The following is a 21,197-nucleotide window of genomic DNA, read 5'->3' as shown; positions in this document are numbered from 1 at the left end:
AGTGCCATTAGCCAAGTTGGTTAGTTATATCATGTTGATTTTAACTCCTTCGAAGTAGTAGTTAACCGTCTTGCTTGCAAATAATTTGTTTGAAGTTATTTAGATAACTTGTACTATACTACTAAAGGTCCAGTAATTAATGGTCTCTGTAGTAGTCGCGTCAATTAATAATAAATTAACGGCGATTAAGATTGTTTACACGAGAATATCCTTTACACGAAAGGTTTAAATATGTATTGCCCCTGAAAACATAAAAAAAATTATAATTAAAATTAAATCGGACTTTGAATATGTTATTTTGTAGTAATAAATTGAATCACTTCCGAATAAAAAAAATGTTTTCAGATCAAAATAACATGATAAGTGGTTAAATTCAACCAAAAATACATTTACTGGCAGCTAGCCACTTTATTTTTTTATTTAAACTATAGTTTTTCCGGGTAAATACATTTTGTTTCGATCCAATTATTGGTCCTATTATGTGACATTAAAAATGGCATATTCAACAACAAAAATTATTTTTCAGGTGGACATTACATCTTTAACGAAGAACTAAGAAAAAGAAAAATTTAGAGAGGAACATCAAAATAAATAAAATATGAAGACTAAAATCGATACTTGGTGTTTATTATGAGATGATAAATGATGCCTTTCCGATAATCAACATGAATCGATACTTGGTGTTTATTATGAGATAATAAATGATGCCTTTCTGATAATCAACATGGATGTGTGAAAGAAAAGCATAATAGCTCATAATAATGTGTTTGCGTTGCCTTTTGGGGTTGCATCCAGTATGGGAACCAAAGTCTCTACATGTACACGTCACCCAGGACGACAACGCTAGGACGCACGGCCAATGCCATTATTTCAATCATACGCATCTAACAGTGCGTAACTCGCCAGTTACAGGATGGATAAACTATTTTATAATTTATCGTGCTAATAAACTAAGTCTCATTTGCGACTAAAGCTCTGTCTAGTTTGACCAAAAAACTGTGATGTTCCCAATTATGGTAGTTATATGCCTAAATATGGTAGTGATATGACATCCATATTCATATGGGCACATTACATTTTTTTGTCACATCATACAGTTTGATAGTGTAGACAGAGCTTAACGTCAGGCAGTGGGATAAATAAAGCGTTGAAGAATATTTTTTACATGATGAATTGGCACGGCGGAATTTAGTGTAGTCATTTTTGTAACTTGTCCTCAATAATATCAACATTAGTCAGTAGGCGGAAATTGAATATGATATAAAGAATAATTTCACTCAAATTAATAACAATTTACCGACATAATAACTTATACAAAGAATCAAATTTCATTTATCCTTAAGCCATCAAATATGGAAATTTAAATGGGTGGATTAAACTCATTTAAATTGTTGATTTCCGAAAGGTTGCAAAGCAATGTCCGTTTCTAACTATGGATAAGGCCCACGCATGATTTGTAATTGCCCAAGTCTGTATTTATTGTCTTGTTATTCCAACACGTATGAAACGCCATATGTGCCAAAATATTTATCTTGCTTTATATTTCTATTATTTAATTCGAAACACGAACAGAAATAATGTACGCGAAGTGGCGCGTGTGCGCCCAGAATAATTATATCTCAATTTGAGTAAAGATGCAGTATACATTTGGTAACATAAACACCCCCATAACAACCGCAACTCTCTTTAAGGGTGAACCGTGAACTATGACATCACATGAAGCAAGAGCACGTGCTCTGGGAAAAAGGGACAGATCCTCAGCGGTACTATTTGAATAATTATATTCATTATTATTTTAATCAGATAATTATATATGGATATGCCCTAAAGGTTCAACAAGTCTATTACTCGCCTGAGACCGACAGAAAAAGTCGGTCATCCTGAAGGCTAACCATACAAAGCGATGATTATTTAAGGTAACTATTTATTTCAAACACTTTTATTTACTAAAATTTAAAAACAAAATATTATTATTTATACTAAAAAGACAAGTAGCCGTAAAAAAAATCGACCAAGAATTATGTCGAAGAAAATGTGTCTTTTTTGTTGATCCAATTGATCTAAAGTAATAATGAAAATGGTAATTACAACAACGTTTCGTAAACATTCGGTTTGCTTTCTGAAGTATATTGGATCAAAATCATATTAGCATTCAAATGAAAGAATTATGTCATTCTGAAATCGAGATAAGGTATCATTCTGAAATCGAGATAAGGTATCTAAAAACGAATGTTACCTTGCTTGATATATTATTGTAGTATAAACATTTTAGTCAATCAGAATATGTAAACAATACTCTGAAGAAGTGTTATTGATAATTATGCAACCCAGAAAAAAATCATAAACTTTAAAGCTCTGTCTACACTATCAAATTAGTTTGACAAACAAGTGTGATGTGCTCAAATATAGTAGTGATATGACGTCATCAGGTCCATATAATATGTCATGTGAGTATTTATCAGGAAAATTACTTTACGACATATGACATTTTTTTATACCTCTAATGCTTGGTTCCCACTAGCGACGCAACACAAGGACTTAACGCAACGTAAGTGAATTGACCAATCATAAGCGATGGATTATTCAAATCGCTTGTCAGTGGTTAACATGCTTGCGTTGCGTTTACGTCCTTGCGTTACGTTCTAATCACAAGCGATTATTCGAACTGTCGCTTGTCATTGGTTGACTTGCGTTGTATCTACGTCCGTATTTACGAATGAATGTTGTATTGCGTAATCACAAGTGGGAACCGACGACGCAACAATGCCGCAAACATCAACATTCATCTCGGGTTTAATTTCACGCAGAAGGGGGAAAACACAATTATTAAAGCTTGGTTCCCACTAGAACGTAACGCAAGGACGTAAACGCAACGCAAGCGTTTTAACCAATGACAAGCGAAGTTATAGACAGTTAGCAATCACAAGCAAATAAGCCATCGCTTGTGATTGGTCAATTCATTTGCGTTGCGTTACGTCCTTGTGTTGCGTCGCTAGTGGGAACCAAGCATTAAGGCTGGTTTCTTGTCGACGTAAGAAGTCGAATTTTGCAACGATTCTTACGTTTCATACGTTTCTTACGTCTCTTACGAAAGTTGAGAAAAACTTGACGTCGTTGACCTTAGTCAAGATCGTGTCGGGCCACAGAGAAACATCTGTAGTTTTGCTGCTCCCGAAAGTTGAAGTTTTGTTTGTGAAACACACGTCGTATGCTTACGTCGATTTTAGTGTTGTTACGAAAGTTGAAATTTTTTTCTTACGTCGGTCGGATTTATGACGTATTTGAAACAACATCTCTGATTGGTGTTTCTTTTTAGAGCGGGTTTTATCATTTTTCGCGCGAAATGTTGAATGTTGTTATTGTACCTGTAGCTACTCAGCAGCAGTGTCAGTGCAGCACACCAACATGTTATTTTCAGTAGATAGGCTAGGCCCTAGTATTAGTAAAATACTTAATTAATACTGTACTAATAGGAATTGATTTGACCAAACAATCAAACTAGCCTAGGCCCTAGTCTAGGCTAGTAGGCCTATGTATTATTTGTATGAATCAAAATATGAATTAATTATCCTGGCCCTCTAGGCCTAGCCTTAAATAGTTTTCAAAATTTAAAAAAGGCAAATCATTTCGAGATTCCTATTATTATTATTAGACCTACCTAGGCCCTAGACTAGGCATTGGCCTATGGGCCTATAAGCATATCTAATCGAGCATGAGATAGTACTACCGCAGTAAGATACCCATTATTTACAGGCCTATAATAAGAATAAATTTAACAAAACAATATAAATTATACAAAATCAAGCAAACAATTTTTTTTAAAGTTACATAATAATATTATATTGCTTACAAAGGGGCTTTCTATATCTTATCTTGTTGCAAATGTTCATTTTCGCGACGTTTCTACCGATGCTGATTGTTTATTGCACGTCCATAAATAAGAGTATTATATTTTGATATAGTTGTAAACTCCCTGATTAGAAAATTATTAGGCCTATATTGAAACTACTGTGCATTTGTAAAGTATGTACAACATCGTAAAGTGGGCTAAAATTATAGTAGTAAATACATACAAATGTTATTGTCCGGCTTTATTTCACTATAAGGACATACACATTACGTCATAACTCTTGTCGTTCATTGGTTACTTGTTACGATTGCGCTTACGTCTCTTGCAAAAGTTGACTTCAAGTCAACTTTCGTAAGAGACGTAAGAAACGTGACGCAAGGGCGTTCATTCAAGCGTAAGATAAAAAATCCCGGTTTCCTGTAAAATCGGAAGAAAACGTCGTAACGCAACAATTGTTAGGTCATCGGTTTCCTGTAAAATCGGTTGTCGTTACCATTTTTCTTACGTTGCGTCGATTTTATAAATTTTCGATCGTAATCGGTTTCCTGTAAAATCCGCATTTCTTACGACAAATCGACGTAGTCGCAACAAAAGTGATGTTCTTACGTCGACAGGAAGGGCATTTTCTTACGTTGCGTAGGTTGCGTTACGATGTGTGTGCTAGTCGTAACCAAGATTTACGAATACTGTATGCTACGTTCTTTTACGGAATAGATAATCACGAGGATTTGGACATTTACTAAGTAGTAAAAATGGAAAACAAGACAAGATTCTACATAGGCGACGATTGCTTGTTATCAATCAATTATGCTTCTTACCGAATGATGTTAACGATAATCTATAGTATAATGTTACAATCATGTGACAACCGGACATAAATCCATTTCAATCAACATTTGAATTAGTAATGATTGTTAACATTAAAATCAATCACTGCGAATAATAAAAAATACTTATGAATGCAATGAATGACTACTTTTCTTAGAAAATTAATTTTAATAAGTGAAGGATCAACCAGACCGACTGAGACGTAGACAACAACAAAAACTCCTACATGGGATCAAACAGCAAGAAAAATAACAGGATAGATAACATTTTATAATTCACCGTTCATACACCATGCTGATACATAGACAAAAATCGACTAATTATGGTTTTCGGCGGCTATTTTTTTAACATGTTAAGGCATAAACTATAAAAAGCAAGGGAATATGCATGAAGCGATTGATACCTTACTTGGGAAAAGGTTCTCTTCCTGTCTTAAATCTATGACACGTTTCCATACACGGGATCAACAACAAGAAACTCGTCAATAACAGGATGAATAACATTTTATAATTCACCGTTGGCGCGCCATACACCATGCTTATAAAAGTTCTGAATTACAACTTGTAACAAGAAATATTTCTTACAAAAAACGCTGCTCGCTTATTGAAAAATATTTTTTATTTCAAAAGTTTTTTAATGTGTCATTTTATTGTCACATAATAGTTATTTTACCTGAAAAAATGTAATTTAAAGCAACAAATACTTAAATTGTCTGTCAGACAATGGTTTTTGGGTTTCTTTTCTTTTTTTATAATATGTGAATAAATATTATATTTTTGTTACAACAGAAGTGAATACTAAATTTCTGTTACTTTAGTTAATTTTATTGCTAAGGTCAAATCTGGGGGTCACTTCATCACCCTAGATATTTCAATTGTGAAGTATCCTATTACAAACACAAACTTTATTGGACGGTTTCGATAATAATTCAATGAATATCTGACAGTGAATATACCAGAAATGCTTAGGGATTTGTAATTTTAGCATGACATGTCCTAATAGACTCTTTCCCAGACGTTTTTTGGGTCTACTGTAGCAGCTGGAATCAATAAATCATAGTGGAGTTTCCATTTTCACAAAACTGTCTGTCCTTAGAACTATAACTGCTGCTTGCTTTAGCTTCTGATTGAGTAGTCCTAATGGGACGTAGCGGGCTAGAGCAGCAGCGTGAAAACTAGAAGATTGAACCTTACTACAATAGACATGGACCTTGGGGTTGAAAGGCGCGTTAATCACAAAGCTCCACTGGGATTTTATACTTTTAATGCATAAACTAATCATACGATTATTAATTATTAAAATATACTTAATGAAACACTCTTCTCACTTTACTTTGCTTTTAATGGTAAAAAGCGATGTAAACGATACTGTTTGGGGGGATTGATTGGCTTCGGTTCACTGCGATCATTAAATCGCGGTCCCGATCGAGTTCTGAATAACAAGCGTGTGAAAAGAACACGTTTCAGATGGCTGAGTAACAAGTTTAAGTTATTGTTCCAAGTATTGTTGAAATATAAAAGATTCACTGATCCCTTTACACCATAGTTTACACAATATCTATCTCTAGGATGTTTCCCATTTGCCTTTTAAGCCGTGTAGATGTATTATGCCTTTTTTCTGGAAATATTGAAAACATCGTCGTTGAATGAACAGACGGAGAACTACCTTAGAAGGTTGAGATTCTAGGAAAGGTAATTAATAGTTTCGAAGTTTTAGAATTATAATTTGGTAGGGCACAGGTGTCGCTTTAGGCCAGGTTAGTATGATATTAAATAAACAACATGAACCAGGCCTAACAGGTTCTTCCTGGTTGAAAAACATGATGACGTCATTACAAATAATTATAGGCCCGATTGTGTACAATTGGCTCATACTACAAAGCCCGGGGGGTCACTTGTATATAAACCAAACGGGGGGGGGGGGGTGGGTGCAGCAGCCACTTCAATTATAGCAAATAAAATTGAATAATTGATAGGACTATATGTAGTTAGAGGGAAAAGGCAAAAGGCAAAATCAATTCAGGTTATTAAGATAATATCATGTATACATAGACATTTTGGAAGTTGTCAAAATAGTGTAGATTGCATGAGAAAAACAGAAGATAAACTGGGGGTACCGTACTATATTTATATACTAATACTATTCCCTTTTTTCATTTTTACCAGATGCATATGTGTCAAACACGGCCGTTGTAATAAATGAAGGTCTCTAGAGTCCGATTAAAGGATTTACAATCTGTAAGCTGAGAATAAATGAATATAAATTCAACGAAACAAAACGAATTAAAAAAATTAGTCAGTGTTATAAATCAAGCAAGTTAAAGATCACAATATCTCTGCTAGAGAATAGGCCTAATGATGGATCAGATTTAATATTAACTTAAATGGTAGCTCCGGGCCCTGAACCCCACTTTTTATTTTCTCACTACGCTCTTTTTGCTTCTACTACTGTCGAAAAATAATTAGGATTATATATCACTATTTTTGCTAATATTCGATAAACAATAAATAAAGTTTAAACTTTAAAATTTGTCATTCATTTATATTAAAAGATTTAACAAAAGTAAAATTACACTTTACAAGTGTTAAAAGATATGAAACAAAATCAAAATGGTGATAATACAGTGTACAACAAACAAGGCCAACAGCCATAAGTCGCGTGATAAAACGCATAGAGATACCGGACCGACAGACCGACCGACATAGTTAACTATAGAGTCGCGTCCACGCGACTAAAAAGATAATTTAAGCTTCATACATAATTTCGGTTTTCTAAGATCGTGTAAAGCTCTAGGCTATACTACATTATCAAACTAGTTTGACAAAAAAGTGTGATGTGCCCACATGGTAGTGATATGCCAAAATATGGTAGTGATATAGAATCATCATGGGCACATCACATTTTTTCACATCGCATGAGGTTTGTTAGTATACTGTAAACATAGCTTAAAATAGTTTAAAACAATTTGTAAGCAATACATGAATGTCAGAAATGCAGTACAACATACATGACTGACACATTTTGAAGTGTTTTTCCAAGATCTTCGCTTAAGATAGTTTCAAATAGCTTCAATTGATACGTTGAAGTGATATTGCTGAATGAAAGTGGATAAATAAAGTAAAAGAGCAATATGTTGGACAAATATAATTAAAAAGTAGGCATTCATTTTAATTTAACCGCAGTAACTGAATTTGAACACATGTTATACAATAGGTGAGGCAATTGTCAACAATTTTTAATAGAAATATATTGTTGAACCGAATCGTATAAAGAACAATTAAATAAAGGTTAAAATCGTTGTTTTGACGCAACACACACACAGTGCCCATAGGCTATAATAGACCAAACTGTTTGATTGTGGCGTGTTTACCCGTTTAACTACTATAGTAAATTCCGTGTACTAATTACAGATGCTCAGTGCAAATACTATATAGGTTAAATTTAAAGATCTGTCTATATATGGACATGATGATGTCATATAACTACCACATTTGGGCATATCACTACCATATTTGGGCACATCACACTATTTTTGTCAAACTAGTTTGATAGTGTAAACAGAGCTTTACGATATGAGGAGAATATCCAGGTCGGTGCATCGAACTCTTTAACGTGTTCTCCGTTCATGTTTGTATAGCGTAAAATCGAATTCCTCTCAAACTTATCGGAGTTATATCAGAGGTAGATCGAGCTACGTCAGTCTTAACGATACAGAGGTATAAGCAAAACTTTTTTAAAAAAAGTACCGTAATAAATAAAAAAACAATAATTGAAAACACAATTTTTATATTCGCTTAGGTTGTTTCATTGCAGGACCATATTGAAAAACAGAAATTTTGTGATCTTTTTATTTCTGAATTATGTTATCCTGCCTAAATATGTTAAATAAAAAATAAAATAAATTCTTATCTGAAGCAAGCAATAAAACTTTTGTTTTGTCAAACTCAGGAACAAAGTTTTAAATGTGTTGCCTGTCATGTGTAGTAACAATATGATACACATTTACAATATCAACAAATGGGTAAAAATAATACAGAAAGTATATACGTAAAATCCTATAATATATATATTATAAATATAAAAAAGGAATAAAACAGACACAGACAGTAAAGACAATCACCTGATAAAGTTTACACAAAAGGTAGTACTGTACTATTCTAGATAAATATATTATATTATATAACACCTATATAAATTCCTGTCATTTGATTGGACGAATGTGGGTCACATGGCGTGCAATAGTACGCACTATTCAACGATCGTTAAATAGTACTTTTTGAAACATTTTTGTGTACGAAAAAAAACGTCTAGATGTTATATAAAACAAATAATGAATGTTTTGTATTCGTGTAATGGTACAAATAATGGCACTTGGTGAATGATGAAAGGTTATATCAACTCGGCTTTGCCTCGTTGATATAACCTTTCATCATTCACCTCGTGCCATTATTTGTACCATTGCACTCATAAACATTCATTATTTGTATAATATTCTATAACCTTTACCGCCTACAACCATTTAGGATAAAAAAATGAAAACAATACCAAAAATCTTTTGAGTTTGCCTACTTGAATTTCATGCACTACCGAACATATTATGTATCACCAGACAAACGGCAATAATAATAACACAATTATCAGTGTAATTTACAGTTGCACAAAGTTGTGTATAATAGAAAATACACCTTAAAACTCACGTCATCTTGTCTATTATACGTTTGTTTTTACAAAACAGAAATGCATTTACCAGGACTGACATGAATAATGTTTGATGTATAACGGGAATATAATCTACACGCCAAATTAGCACAATAGATACCGGCGTATTATTACTTCAAATATGTTAGGCTTTGAATACTAATATTAATAGTAGTAATCACTGTACTGATGTCCTAAGGACAGAGCGTGCACTTACTATAGGTTCTCTTCAGTTAGTTAGGTATTTTGTATTTTTGTATTTTGTATTAATGTTTGTCCTCAGTGAGGAAATTCGGATTAGGCCCACCACGGACCCACGGCAGCCAGCAGTATTTTTATTTTTTATTTAGGTATTTTTGTATTCTGTTATCTTATATTTGTAAAACAGTTTTCCTTTAAAGATATTGTCTCCCTACATTTTTTATTAAATTTTTTTGTTGAATATGCTATTGCTGTTGAATATAATAATTATTCACTTTGACCAAAAATTGGTTGAAAAAAAAAAATTTACCTGAAATAGATGTAATTTAAAGCAAAACATATTGTCTGTCAGACAATGGTTTTTTGTTAAAATTAAATCTTTTGTCTTTTTCTAAGTAAAATATAGGCCTATATATATTTTATTTTTTTTTTATTTTTGTTTTACATAAGTGAATAACTTGATTAAAATTGCAAATGGCCTATTTAAATTCTGATTTTATTAATCTTAATTTTTCATGTTTTTGGGGACAATACATCTTTATCTGAAAGAAAGTTTTTTTTAAAACTATAATAGGATTCTAGCTTATGAGTCTTTGGAGTGTGATATTTTTTTAAATCTTTTTTGAACGGATTTGTAAAATTATTATAAATTGAATGAATAGGCCTATACTTTCTCATTGTGAAATTCTCAAATACTTTCTTTCTTTCTTTCTTTTTATTACTTTACGAATATTAAGTATAAATATTGTAACATAAATAAAACATAATATATCAAGTGGAGGGAATAAAAAATACGGTAGTTAAAAAAAGTTCAGCCCCTAAACATCGAAAAACAAATAGTTATATATAGATAAATTAGGGCTACCGTTCTAAAAATTAAAATAGGCCTACATAAATATTTTTCTTTAATTTATTTTTTTACTAGAAGGAGTACGATTAATGATGAGCGTTCTAGTGTAATGTAGTAGTTTTCCGATGGGATTCCAACTTTAACCACAGAGATAATCAGATTAATCAACGTAAGGACTAAAATTAACTTTCTACCTCGCAGTAATAATTAAGATCAATTGGATTCTTAATTATTTCGTATCATGGCCTAAGTCCCATAGGTATATACAATTATTATCAGTAAAAATGATTTAGAGAAATAAGGGATCATTATTATGAAATTATTCCACTGCAGTTACTGCAGTAACTCTATTTTTTAAACTGTAATAACAGACGTTTTTAGTTTGTTTCAAAGCTCATGATACATATAAATAGTATTGTATGATTACATTTTATTTAAAAAAAAATTATTTTATTCAATTTTCAGGTACAAATAACAACGTTAGGCCTACACATAATGTATTTAGATAAACAGGTTAAAGAGTAAACAAATACAAATCATAATTAATTAATAATAATAATTAATTAATAATAATAATTAATTAATAATAATAATTAATTAATAATAATAATTAATTAATAATAATAATTAATTAATAATAATAATTAATTAATAATAATAATTAATTAATAATAATAATTAATTAATAATAATAATTAATTAATAATAATAATTAATTAATAATAATAATTAATTAATAATAATAATTAATTGCTTTATTGGTACAAAATTGTCTTTCTAAAAGATAGTAAAGTAACGTTGAGAATAAGCCCACATTGTTTTAAAAACCCATTTATTTCACAATATTCAATCTTTTAAAATCTTTTTCAACACATTGTCGAATGAATAGCCAATAACAGACATAGAAGACAGAAAAGATTGAAATGACTGATGATTAACGCAGACCACGGATGGTTTAAAGCTCTGTCTACACTATCAAACTAGTTTGACAAAAAAGTGTCATCGTCAATGTTAAAAAAAGGAGCAAAAATATTAGACTAATGGTTTTAAACAGTGCGCACCACCAGCACAAAATAATTAGAACAGCCCCAATTTACTGTCGTTTCTCCTTAGTATAATTTGTTTGATCTAGTAAACAATAACAACGGCACTGACCCTCTGATGATTCCAATTAAGTAAATGAATCGATCAGTTGTGACTAAATTAGGGCGCGTTTATACAACACGCTATTACACGCATATTCTACACGCCTACGAGAAGTGTGTTGTATAACAACAAAGAGATTCCGTGTAATGAGATTTTAATTGCAAAAAAGGCTACTTGGCTGAATCCTAAAATTTGGTGGATTCCCGGTCGCCGTTACCGTGTTGGAAGTGTCCTCAGGGTATATTTTGACCTCTCGTTAAAACAGGTCGTAATATCAATCATGTCATGCGACGTCTAACAAGATTGGGCCCATTTATTGCTGCTTCGCTGCCAGCAATCATCCTCCTACCACGTCTTACGCCTAGCCTGGTAGGGCCAACTCGTAGTGGTAGTAGGCCTCTATAGACTATCGTTTCCCACTCCAAACAGAATAAAAAATAACATCGCAAAAATGGCATCTTCTTCCATAGTGTATAGATGAAACAATGAAACCCTTAAAATAACTTTTATTAATTTAAATGAACCGAGAACAAAATAAACAACAATGCAAACGTGAACGAATACAATAATGAAAATGGTAAAAACCGCGCGAATCATCGGACAGCGAGGAGGCGACGATGATTTGTTGACAACAACCCAGCCAACAATTCAATTCAAGCGATCAACGATTTGACCTTTTATCCTAGCATGCACTGCGTGTTGATGAAACTTCCGGTACAACACGGCATCGTGATTTCTAGTATAACAGCAAACGTTAAGGTGGGTTGACCTCGGTCCGAACAACACGCTAAAAATTTAAGCCGTGTTCAAATTTAGGGTGTTGTATAAACACGACCTTAGTCCACATGAAGATTTATACGCGTGTATAGCAGTAAACTATCAATATTTTGAATTATAGTGAAATTGTAATCACACTTTTTTTAGTGTGTTGCCTAAAGGCAATAATGATTAGATTAGTAGATTATATCATTAGACACGGCCCAGGCGTCCCATAGCAGATTAGTAAAGTACATTAGAAATCACATTAGGTGAATGACAAGTCAACGACATCTATGTGTCCTATGTAAAATTGTTGTAAATTCAGGTCTGTCTAACTATCTATCGGATATATGAGCCCACTACAAAATATTAATTCCCATTTCTATTGCTTGTAATATTTTTCTCGTAAATTTTTTCTGTATTATGTCATTGAATTGATTTTGACCGAATGAATAAAAACGTATATATTACGTATGGGTTACGTCATGGCATTGTTTAGGACATTAAAGTGGAGCTTCACTCAGACTTTCTTAGCTTATATTATGTCTAAGTATGTTCAATTGAAATTGATTTTATATAAAAAACAGGGAAAATATATGGAAATATTTTCCAAAAAATCAAAATCGGTCAGAAAATAGTGTTTTTTAATACAAACACTTTTCCAGTAACTTAGGGGATACTAGTTTTATCCGATCTTAGTGTTATACAATGATGTAACAGTTGCTAGCAGGACATTCTGGAGAAGCTAAATTTGTTTTTGTTTTCTGCTCGTTGTATTGAGACGAGACCATGGCGGAATTAACGGCGTAATAACATTACTTCAATGAAATGGGTCGAAAAAAGTGTTATGTGTCCAAATATGGTAGTGGTATGCCCACAAATGGTAGTGATATGACATCATCATGTCCATATATGGGCACATCACATTGTTTGTTTGATAGTTTGATAGTGTAGCAAGGCTTTACATATCAATACATAAGTATTGATAGTACTATTTATGGTTTATTTGCTATCTGTAAACAACGCAGTATATAAATCAAATGCAGATTTTTTATGAGAATAATATAGGTCTTTTGCCGACAGAAATGTAACACGTCGCTCGTTTCACAGCACTGTTAGAATTAAATTTAGATGATTTAATTTTGTTTTGCTCATACTTCAATCATGTCCCGACTACAATACATTCTAGGCCTAATTCACGGTAGAGACATCCCTATTCCGAAGACTAATCCAATTAAGGGGATACTTTGATGGGGGTCGAGGGGGTGTCCCCTTAATAGGGGTTCTAACTAAACTAAACTATCGGGAACTATCGTAATGCTTGCGCGTAAACGAGACTTGCCCAAGATTGTAGTTATTTCGAGGCATTTTGATGTTTGTCTGAAATAGTTGTATACATATGAAACGCCATATATGCCAAAATATTTATCCTTTTACTAATATTAAGTCAAAACTCAGTAGGACTACTCGTAGACTATTACAAAGTTTCAAGTCACAAGTTAACATACTGAAGTTCGTTTTAAGAATAGGGGTTTCAATCAGAAATGTGTATGGCCATCTATCAATATTGTCTTTCTCTTCTCATTTCACAGTAAATGGATTATGGATGACATGAATTGTTCTCGAAGTTGGCAGGCCTACGGATTGGCTGCCGTTAGCGGTGTTCTGATAATCGAGACATTTATAATTTCTGTATACTTTTTTGTTCGTCACAATCGACGGAGTACGACACTAAAAAAAAAAGTTAAGTTCGATAAAGTAGAGTCATCATCTCGATACACAAACTCATCACAACAAAATGGTCATGGAATTACCTCAGTGTCAGTTATCTCTGAAACGACGGAACAGACGACAAAGTCGGAAAACAGACGTTTAGAAAGTTTGCACGAACATATTAAGCAAAATGGTTTGGCTAAGGGAACAGGTGATGTGAGTCTTCAGAAGTCTTCCGATCCAGTTCAGGATTTGTCTGCACAAGAACTTCAACTAACATCGATAACGATGGTTGGTAAGAAGTCATCAAAGAATGGAAAACAAAGGGAACGCCACCAACGGATTGACCCTCATCATCGGAGTAAACAGCGTGCAGATATCATTCGGATGAACTCTGCTGGTTCGATTGATGAAGAAAGAGATGCAAGCGCAACAAAAACAAAAGCTATTAAAAAGAAGAATTCAGATAAAAAATTAAAGAATAAAAGAAACAAATTAACGAATAAATCACAGAAAGGTATCATGAAACCAAGCAATCAGGATGTTTTAGATAAAAATGGTTCTGCAAAACAGGACAGTGTGTCGTCACGTAAAAAATCTGTTAGATTTGCGTTAGAACGTCAGAATGAAAGCGAGGCAAAAACTGTATCTCCTCCTAAAACTCCAGAAAAGTCGAAGATTTCTATAATTTCAGCTAATAGACCTAAACTTGATGATCAGAATATAGATGATATTTTACGCGGCTATTCAGAAGAGGACGTTCCATCAGAGAAAGTTTCAGGAAAACGACAGTTTATTATGATCAGTGATGAAGAAGACGAACCAGCGATTGTGGAAATCGAAACGACTGAAAAAAGTGACAATAAAGGAAGCAGTAACCAGACAGCTGCAGTTCATCAAAACACGGACGATGATGATGGTAAAGAAGATGATGACAGCAGCGATGGCCAAACTATACAAGATAGCAACCTTCCTCAGTCTAACTCTCCAAAAGAAGACAAAAACAACAACGGTCAGAAAATAACACAAAATGAAACAGAAGTTCAATTTCACGGAACCAACAAGCAGACGACACTGACAGACAAAACATCTACCCACCACGATATCCAAATAAAAACTGCTGAAACGACGCCGCTGAAGATGGACATTATTACCACTCCGCAATCTGTAGTTTTGGTAAAAAAGAACGACGAAGAAGCAGCAACTACGTCACAAAATGCTTCAAATACGACAAACCAAATCAGTACCAGCGATAACGGCAACATATCGTCTGCCAAAGAAGCAGACAATATTCGAAATACAAACGTAAAAATTATACCGCTGGAAAATGAGGAAGATGGAGTAGTACAAAGCAAACGCAGCATAGCTAATGGTCACGTTAACTCCATGATAAAAATGTTCCAAAAACTAGATGGCGGCAAAGAACTCTCAGAAGAATTTAATTGTTAACAAATCTACTAGATAAAAAGATTCCAGCCAAAACGAATCGCAGAATAGTATAAATTAGCGGTTAAGATGATGAACTACGCAGACTACTGTACTATCAATGGCTTTTCACCTAAAACTGGTAAACATTCTCAAATTTGCAATCAGACTTATTGATCGATTCCATTAGGAGGTACAAACTTAATTTTATGTCATTGTGTATAGCACTCACGGTAATGGCATTACATTTAGTACGGTAAAATGTATGGAAGCTTAATGTTTTAAAGGCAAGTGCCATAAGATATTGTGATCCCTGAAGATGATCAACGACGAGCAACAATTATAATTCTTGATTGATCGTTTGATTATAAGACTCTTACATATTTGGAATGACGGATTTTATCAAAAAGTTCAGCTACACAAAAATGTCCTTGAATATTTGAGTTTAATTGCATATAATAGCGACATTTCGTTTTTCACCACGCGACTGGTCATCAGCTCTGAGCTTAACAAAAATTCCGCGCATGCTCATTTTCTGAGCGTACGCGCGCGGAATGATTTTTATAATCAGTAAAAAAAGTTTGCCCAACTTTATAATTTCAATTCCGTCGGTGAAATACCATGCAGAATACCATCTTTGTTGAATCCCTTATGTCACTTTTGTAATGACCCTTAAGTGTTTCCCTGCCGTTTGGGAAGTCATAGTTAATAATGCCATGGAGGCATACCTCCATGATAATTCGGCCACAGAATACGATTTCTGTTGAAGTTATGGAAGAAAATGTTTGTTTTCGCATGCGCTTACATTATGTACGCGGTTACGGAAAAGAGAAACTGGAACTGGACATATACATGTGACGCAAAGAGGGAAGGCAAAATCTCTAAAGCTTGATTTCCACTAGGACGGAAGGCAAGCGTGTTAACCAATGACAAGTGACAAGTAACCCATCGCTTATGATTGGTCAACTCACTTAAGCGTGGTTCCCACTAGCGACGCAATACAAGGACGTAACGCAACGCAAGTGAATTGACCAATCACAAGCGATGGCTTATTCGCTTGTGATTGCTAACTGTCTATAACTTCGCTTGTCATTGGTTAACGTCCTTGCGTTACGTTGTAGTGGGAACCAAGCTTTACGTTGCGTTACATCTTTATGTTGCGTCGGAAATGTTGTCTACTTTCCTTCGCCGGAAATTTAAATTCTATATAATGAATAATATAGATTATATTAAGAAATAACTATATAATAAAAATAATCAACTATTGTGATATTTTTGTTTATGCTTTTAAAAATAATGTGTTGGCACGATCAACTTGTCACCTAATAATTGGATGCAGTTCAATGAATAGCTGGTGTCTCTCTTTATCGTGTTTACGACAGCGCTATATAATAATTTATACCTTTTACAATATTAATCAATATTATTCGCGAACAAGTATGAATACATTTATGAGATAAAAGTAATATTCGTGAATATTAAGTTTGAATATATAATGATAATAGAAATATATTTGTTATTCTAATATTTAAAAACGATAATAATTTATGAGTATACTTACTGCCATGATGTAGGATATTTACTTTTTCGTCGCATTTTGATACGACAATATATACAATGTTAATCTATCTCCAATTTATCTCTACAAATAATAAATACCATGGTATTCGTTTTAAATATTTTTGATGAAATGTGTAGGTTTAACTGGTAAATTTATAAGCAAATTGCGTTGGCAACGCATTTCAAGTGAATTGTGTAGGTTTAACTGGTGTATTTATAAGCAAATTGCGTTGGCAACGCATTTCAAGTGAATTGAAGTTCAACTGGTGTATTTATAAGCAAATTGCGTTGGCAACGCATTTCAAGTGAAATGTGTAGGTTTAACTGGTGTATTTATAAACAAATTGCGTTGGCAACGCATTTCAAGTGAAATGTATAGGTTTAACTGGTGTACTTATAACCCTTGGCAACGCATTTTAAGTGAAATGTGGGTTTAACTGGTGTACATAATTATAAGCAAATTGCGTTGCCAATGCATTTCACGTGAAATGTGTAGGTTTAACTGGTGTACTTCCTTAGAAGAAAATTGCGTTGGCAACGCATTTAATGGAATATATATATATATATAATTATATCATTTAATAATATCGTATTATAACGCTGGGTTCTTAAAAATGTTGTGCCTAAATGAAAGCTTTTAAAGCACGCGCGATGGACTGGTGGCGCGCGATGGACTGGTAGCGCGCGATGGACTGGTAGCGCGTGGTGGACTGGTAGTGCGCGATGTACTGGTAGCGGGCGATGGACTGTTAACGCGCGATGGACTGGTAGCGCGCGATGGACTGGTAGCGCGCGATGGACTGGTAGCGCAGAGAAACGTTATGCTTGTAGAGTAAACTGTACTATATATTATACGGTACAGCTACGTAACAGAATTTACAAATTTTTCCGTCTTCCGTTCCGTAAAACGAAACAAGCTTAGATGTGTAGCCACACTATACATTGGATTATGCAAATACGTCACAATATACATCAATATAAATGTTATATATTGTAATTTATTATAATAAATTCTATTTTGTAAACGCTTTTTACATGCAATGTTTTGTCATGGCACAAATGTATTGTATAGATAAATTATATTTTCTAAATCTGAAGTTATGATAATCTGTGTATGACTGTGTATGGCCGCTAATAAAACATTTGTATGTTCATTATGTTGTGTTTTAAAGGTTGACTTTTACATTAATCTTCTAATTCGTTTACTAATGGTTGTCGTAAATAGTCCTAGAGTTTATGGATGGATGATGGACTTTATTATAAACTAATACAACTCCGTAACACAGAGAAATCAATGGAGTTCAGATGGTTAAAATAATTCTATTCTATTCAGGTTTTTATATGGGCCCTACAAAGAACCTAACAATATTTAAAAATTAATTAAAAAGAAAAATTTTAAGTTGACGTTTAAATAGAGGTGCCGAATAATCGTCCGATTTGGAGCTCTTTCGTGCGAGCAGCCGTTTTTCGAAAGTTTTGAAATAAACACACGTTCACATAACTCGCTTGTCAGCTGCAGTCGTGACAACGCGTGCCGCTGGACACGAGTGTTTTAAGTGCGTTACGGTACGTTTACTATATTGCATATTCTGTATATTCATATTCCTATACATTCTTAAATAATTCAAACATATTTTAATTAGAACTGTTTACATGATATATATTTCTGTTTATGTTATCATTGTTGTACGAGCAATGCATGTTCCCTAGAGCACAAATACAATTGAAATGCGAATCTCAAATATCAATACATTACGTGAGCTAAATGCATATAGACCAAAGTCGAACCATTCTTAGGAGAAGGAGAATGAGAATGAGAAGGAGAAAGAGGAGAAGGAGAAGGAGGAGAAGGAGAAGGAGGATAAGGAGAAGGAGAAGGAGGAGGACAAGGATAAGGATAAGGAGAAGGAGGAGAAGGAGAAGGAGGAGGAAAAGGATGAGGAGGAGAAGGAGAAGGAGAAGGAGGAGGAGGAGGAGAAGGATAAGGAGGAGGAGAAGGAGAAGGAGAAGGATGAGGAGGAGAAGGAGAAGGAGAAGGAGAAGAAGAAGAAGGAGAAGGAGAAGGAGGAGGAGGAGGAGGAGGAAAAGGAGAAGGAGAAGGAGAAGGAGGGGAAGGTGGAGGAGGAGGAGAAGGAGAAGGAGGAGAAGGAGGAGAAGGAAAAGAGAAGATGGGGGGGGGGGGGGTTACCCTGCGGCAAACCTCTATTCAGTGGACACCTCTCTATTAAAGGGACAGTTTACTGTGACACGAACAAGTGGAAACACACTGCGGCAAACCTCTATTCAGTGGACACCTCTCTATTAAAGGGACAGTTTACTGTGACACGAACAAGGGGAAATACACTGCGGCAAACCTCTATTCAGTGGACACCTCTCTATTAAAGGGACAGTTTACTGTGACACAAACAAGGGGAAATACACTGCGGCAAACCTCTATTCAGTGGACACCTCTCTATTAATGGGACAGTTTACTGTGACACGAACAAGGGGAAATACACTGCGACAAACCTCTATTCAGTGGACACCTCTCTATTAATGGGACAGTTTACTGTGAAACGAACAAGGGGAAATACACTGCGGCAAACCTCTATTCAGTGGACACCTCTCTATTAAAGGGACAGTTTACTGTGACACGAACAAGGGGAAATATACTGCGGCAAACCTCTATTCAGTGGACACCTCTCTATTAAAGGGACAGTTTACTGTGACACAAACAAGGGGAAATACACTGCGGCAAACCTCTATTCAGTGGACAGTTTACTGTGACACGAACAAGGAGAAATACACTGCGGCAAACCTCTATTCAGTGGACACCTCTCTATTAAAGGGAAACAGCCAACAAGGGGAAATACATGGACGACAATAAATATTGCAATACTACGGACAAACCCTATCAAAGCGACACTTTTAAAGGGGACAACTCAATAAGAGGACACCCTGAATAATTATCCATATTAAAGAGACATTAAGTTACGTAGATGGTGTCCCTTTAATAATTTGTGATGTAATGATGAATTATTATAATTATAATGTTCAGTTGAGGAAAGATTTCAGCCCGGGATGCGCGCACGCAAAATAGTCAACGATCTTTCGGATTAATTTTGTATTACTATTCCCGACAGTAAAGTTTTAACTTTAACCGTCGTTACGGTCTTATAACAGCATTCACCAAAAACCATTTGTACCAATCAACAATTCTGACCTCTGAAAATACAAGTAATTAAAGAATGGATTGGCTATAAATCCCAAAAGGTTTTCTTTCATTCAATCAATCATTGACGTAGGCCTAAATCATAAGTACATTCACATTGTTAAAGCCAGGCCTACAGCAAATATGTAGATTTATGCAAATAATAAAGATGTAATTCTACGATATAATGTAACAAAATTAACAAACTCTCCCCTTACGCAACACCTTATTCCCCTTAAGTTGAGAACGGTTCTCTCGACCTTCAGTTATATTAGACTTGGGGACACCATGGAATGACAATCATATTGTACGTGTTCGAAGTGAAGGAAGATAGCAGGGAAATCTATGGCGCGCCATAGAAGTCACAGAAAAAATAAACGAATCCAAGTTTAATATTATATAAACCTTATTTTACTACTATCATTTATCAACAACATTTATAGAAAAGATAAATTGTTTTGCCGGTACACATGTTGAAATCGTCACGATTCTATCAACGACGAAATGATTAACGACCGTAGGCAGCACTAAGAATAAATTGTTACGACACGTTACAACTTAACGGCGTGACGTTGGTTCGTGACGTCAGGGAAGAGTGGCATTTTACTCTTCCCTGGTGACGTCTCCCTTTCGTACTGCATATCAATGGTATAGTATTTAAGTGCACCATTAACTACAAAAAGTGAAGCGAAGAAAAACAAATCTGAATTTGTTGGAGCAGGTGGGCTCAACCGGAGGCCCTAACAACTATGCGTCGAGAAAAAAAGAAACGAGTAAATACGTTATCCGTTCAACAAGTTTTCGTCATGTCTATTTTTTGTACTATGTGTAATGGTATCCGAGTGCACCATCAACTTGATACAAAAGTGAAGCGAATAAAATCCGAGTTCGTCGGAGCAGGTGGGCTCTCGCGGAAGCCCTAAAAATGAACTGTGCGTCGAGAAAAAAAAACGACGTAAATACGTTATTCGTTCAAC

The 21,197-nt window shown here is 34.3% G+C and overlaps 1 protein-coding gene across 1 annotated transcript; it reads left to right on the top strand.

The window, feature by feature from the left end:
- Positions 1–6,234: 6,234 nt before the first annotated feature.
- On the top strand, positions 6,235–18,372 carry LOC140056939 (uncharacterized). Its single transcript, XM_072102467.1, has 2 exons — positions 6,235–6,369; positions 13,925–18,372. Exon 2 carries the CDS (start codon positions 13,935–13,937, stop codon positions 15,492–15,494), a length of 1,560 nt encoding a protein of 519 aa, XP_071958568.1. The 5' UTR covers positions 6,235–6,369; positions 13,925–13,934; the 3' UTR covers positions 15,495–18,372.
- The last annotated feature ends 2,825 nt before the right edge of the window (positions 18,373–21,197 follow it).

This window comes from Antedon mediterranea, chromosome 8 (genome assembly GCF_964355755.1).
Source record: "Antedon mediterranea chromosome 8, ecAntMedi1.1, whole genome shotgun sequence".
Taxonomy (NCBI): Eukaryota; Metazoa; Echinodermata; class Crinoidea; order Comatulida; family Antedonidae; genus Antedon; species Antedon mediterranea.
This window is presented reverse-complemented; position numbering and strand designations above follow the sequence as displayed.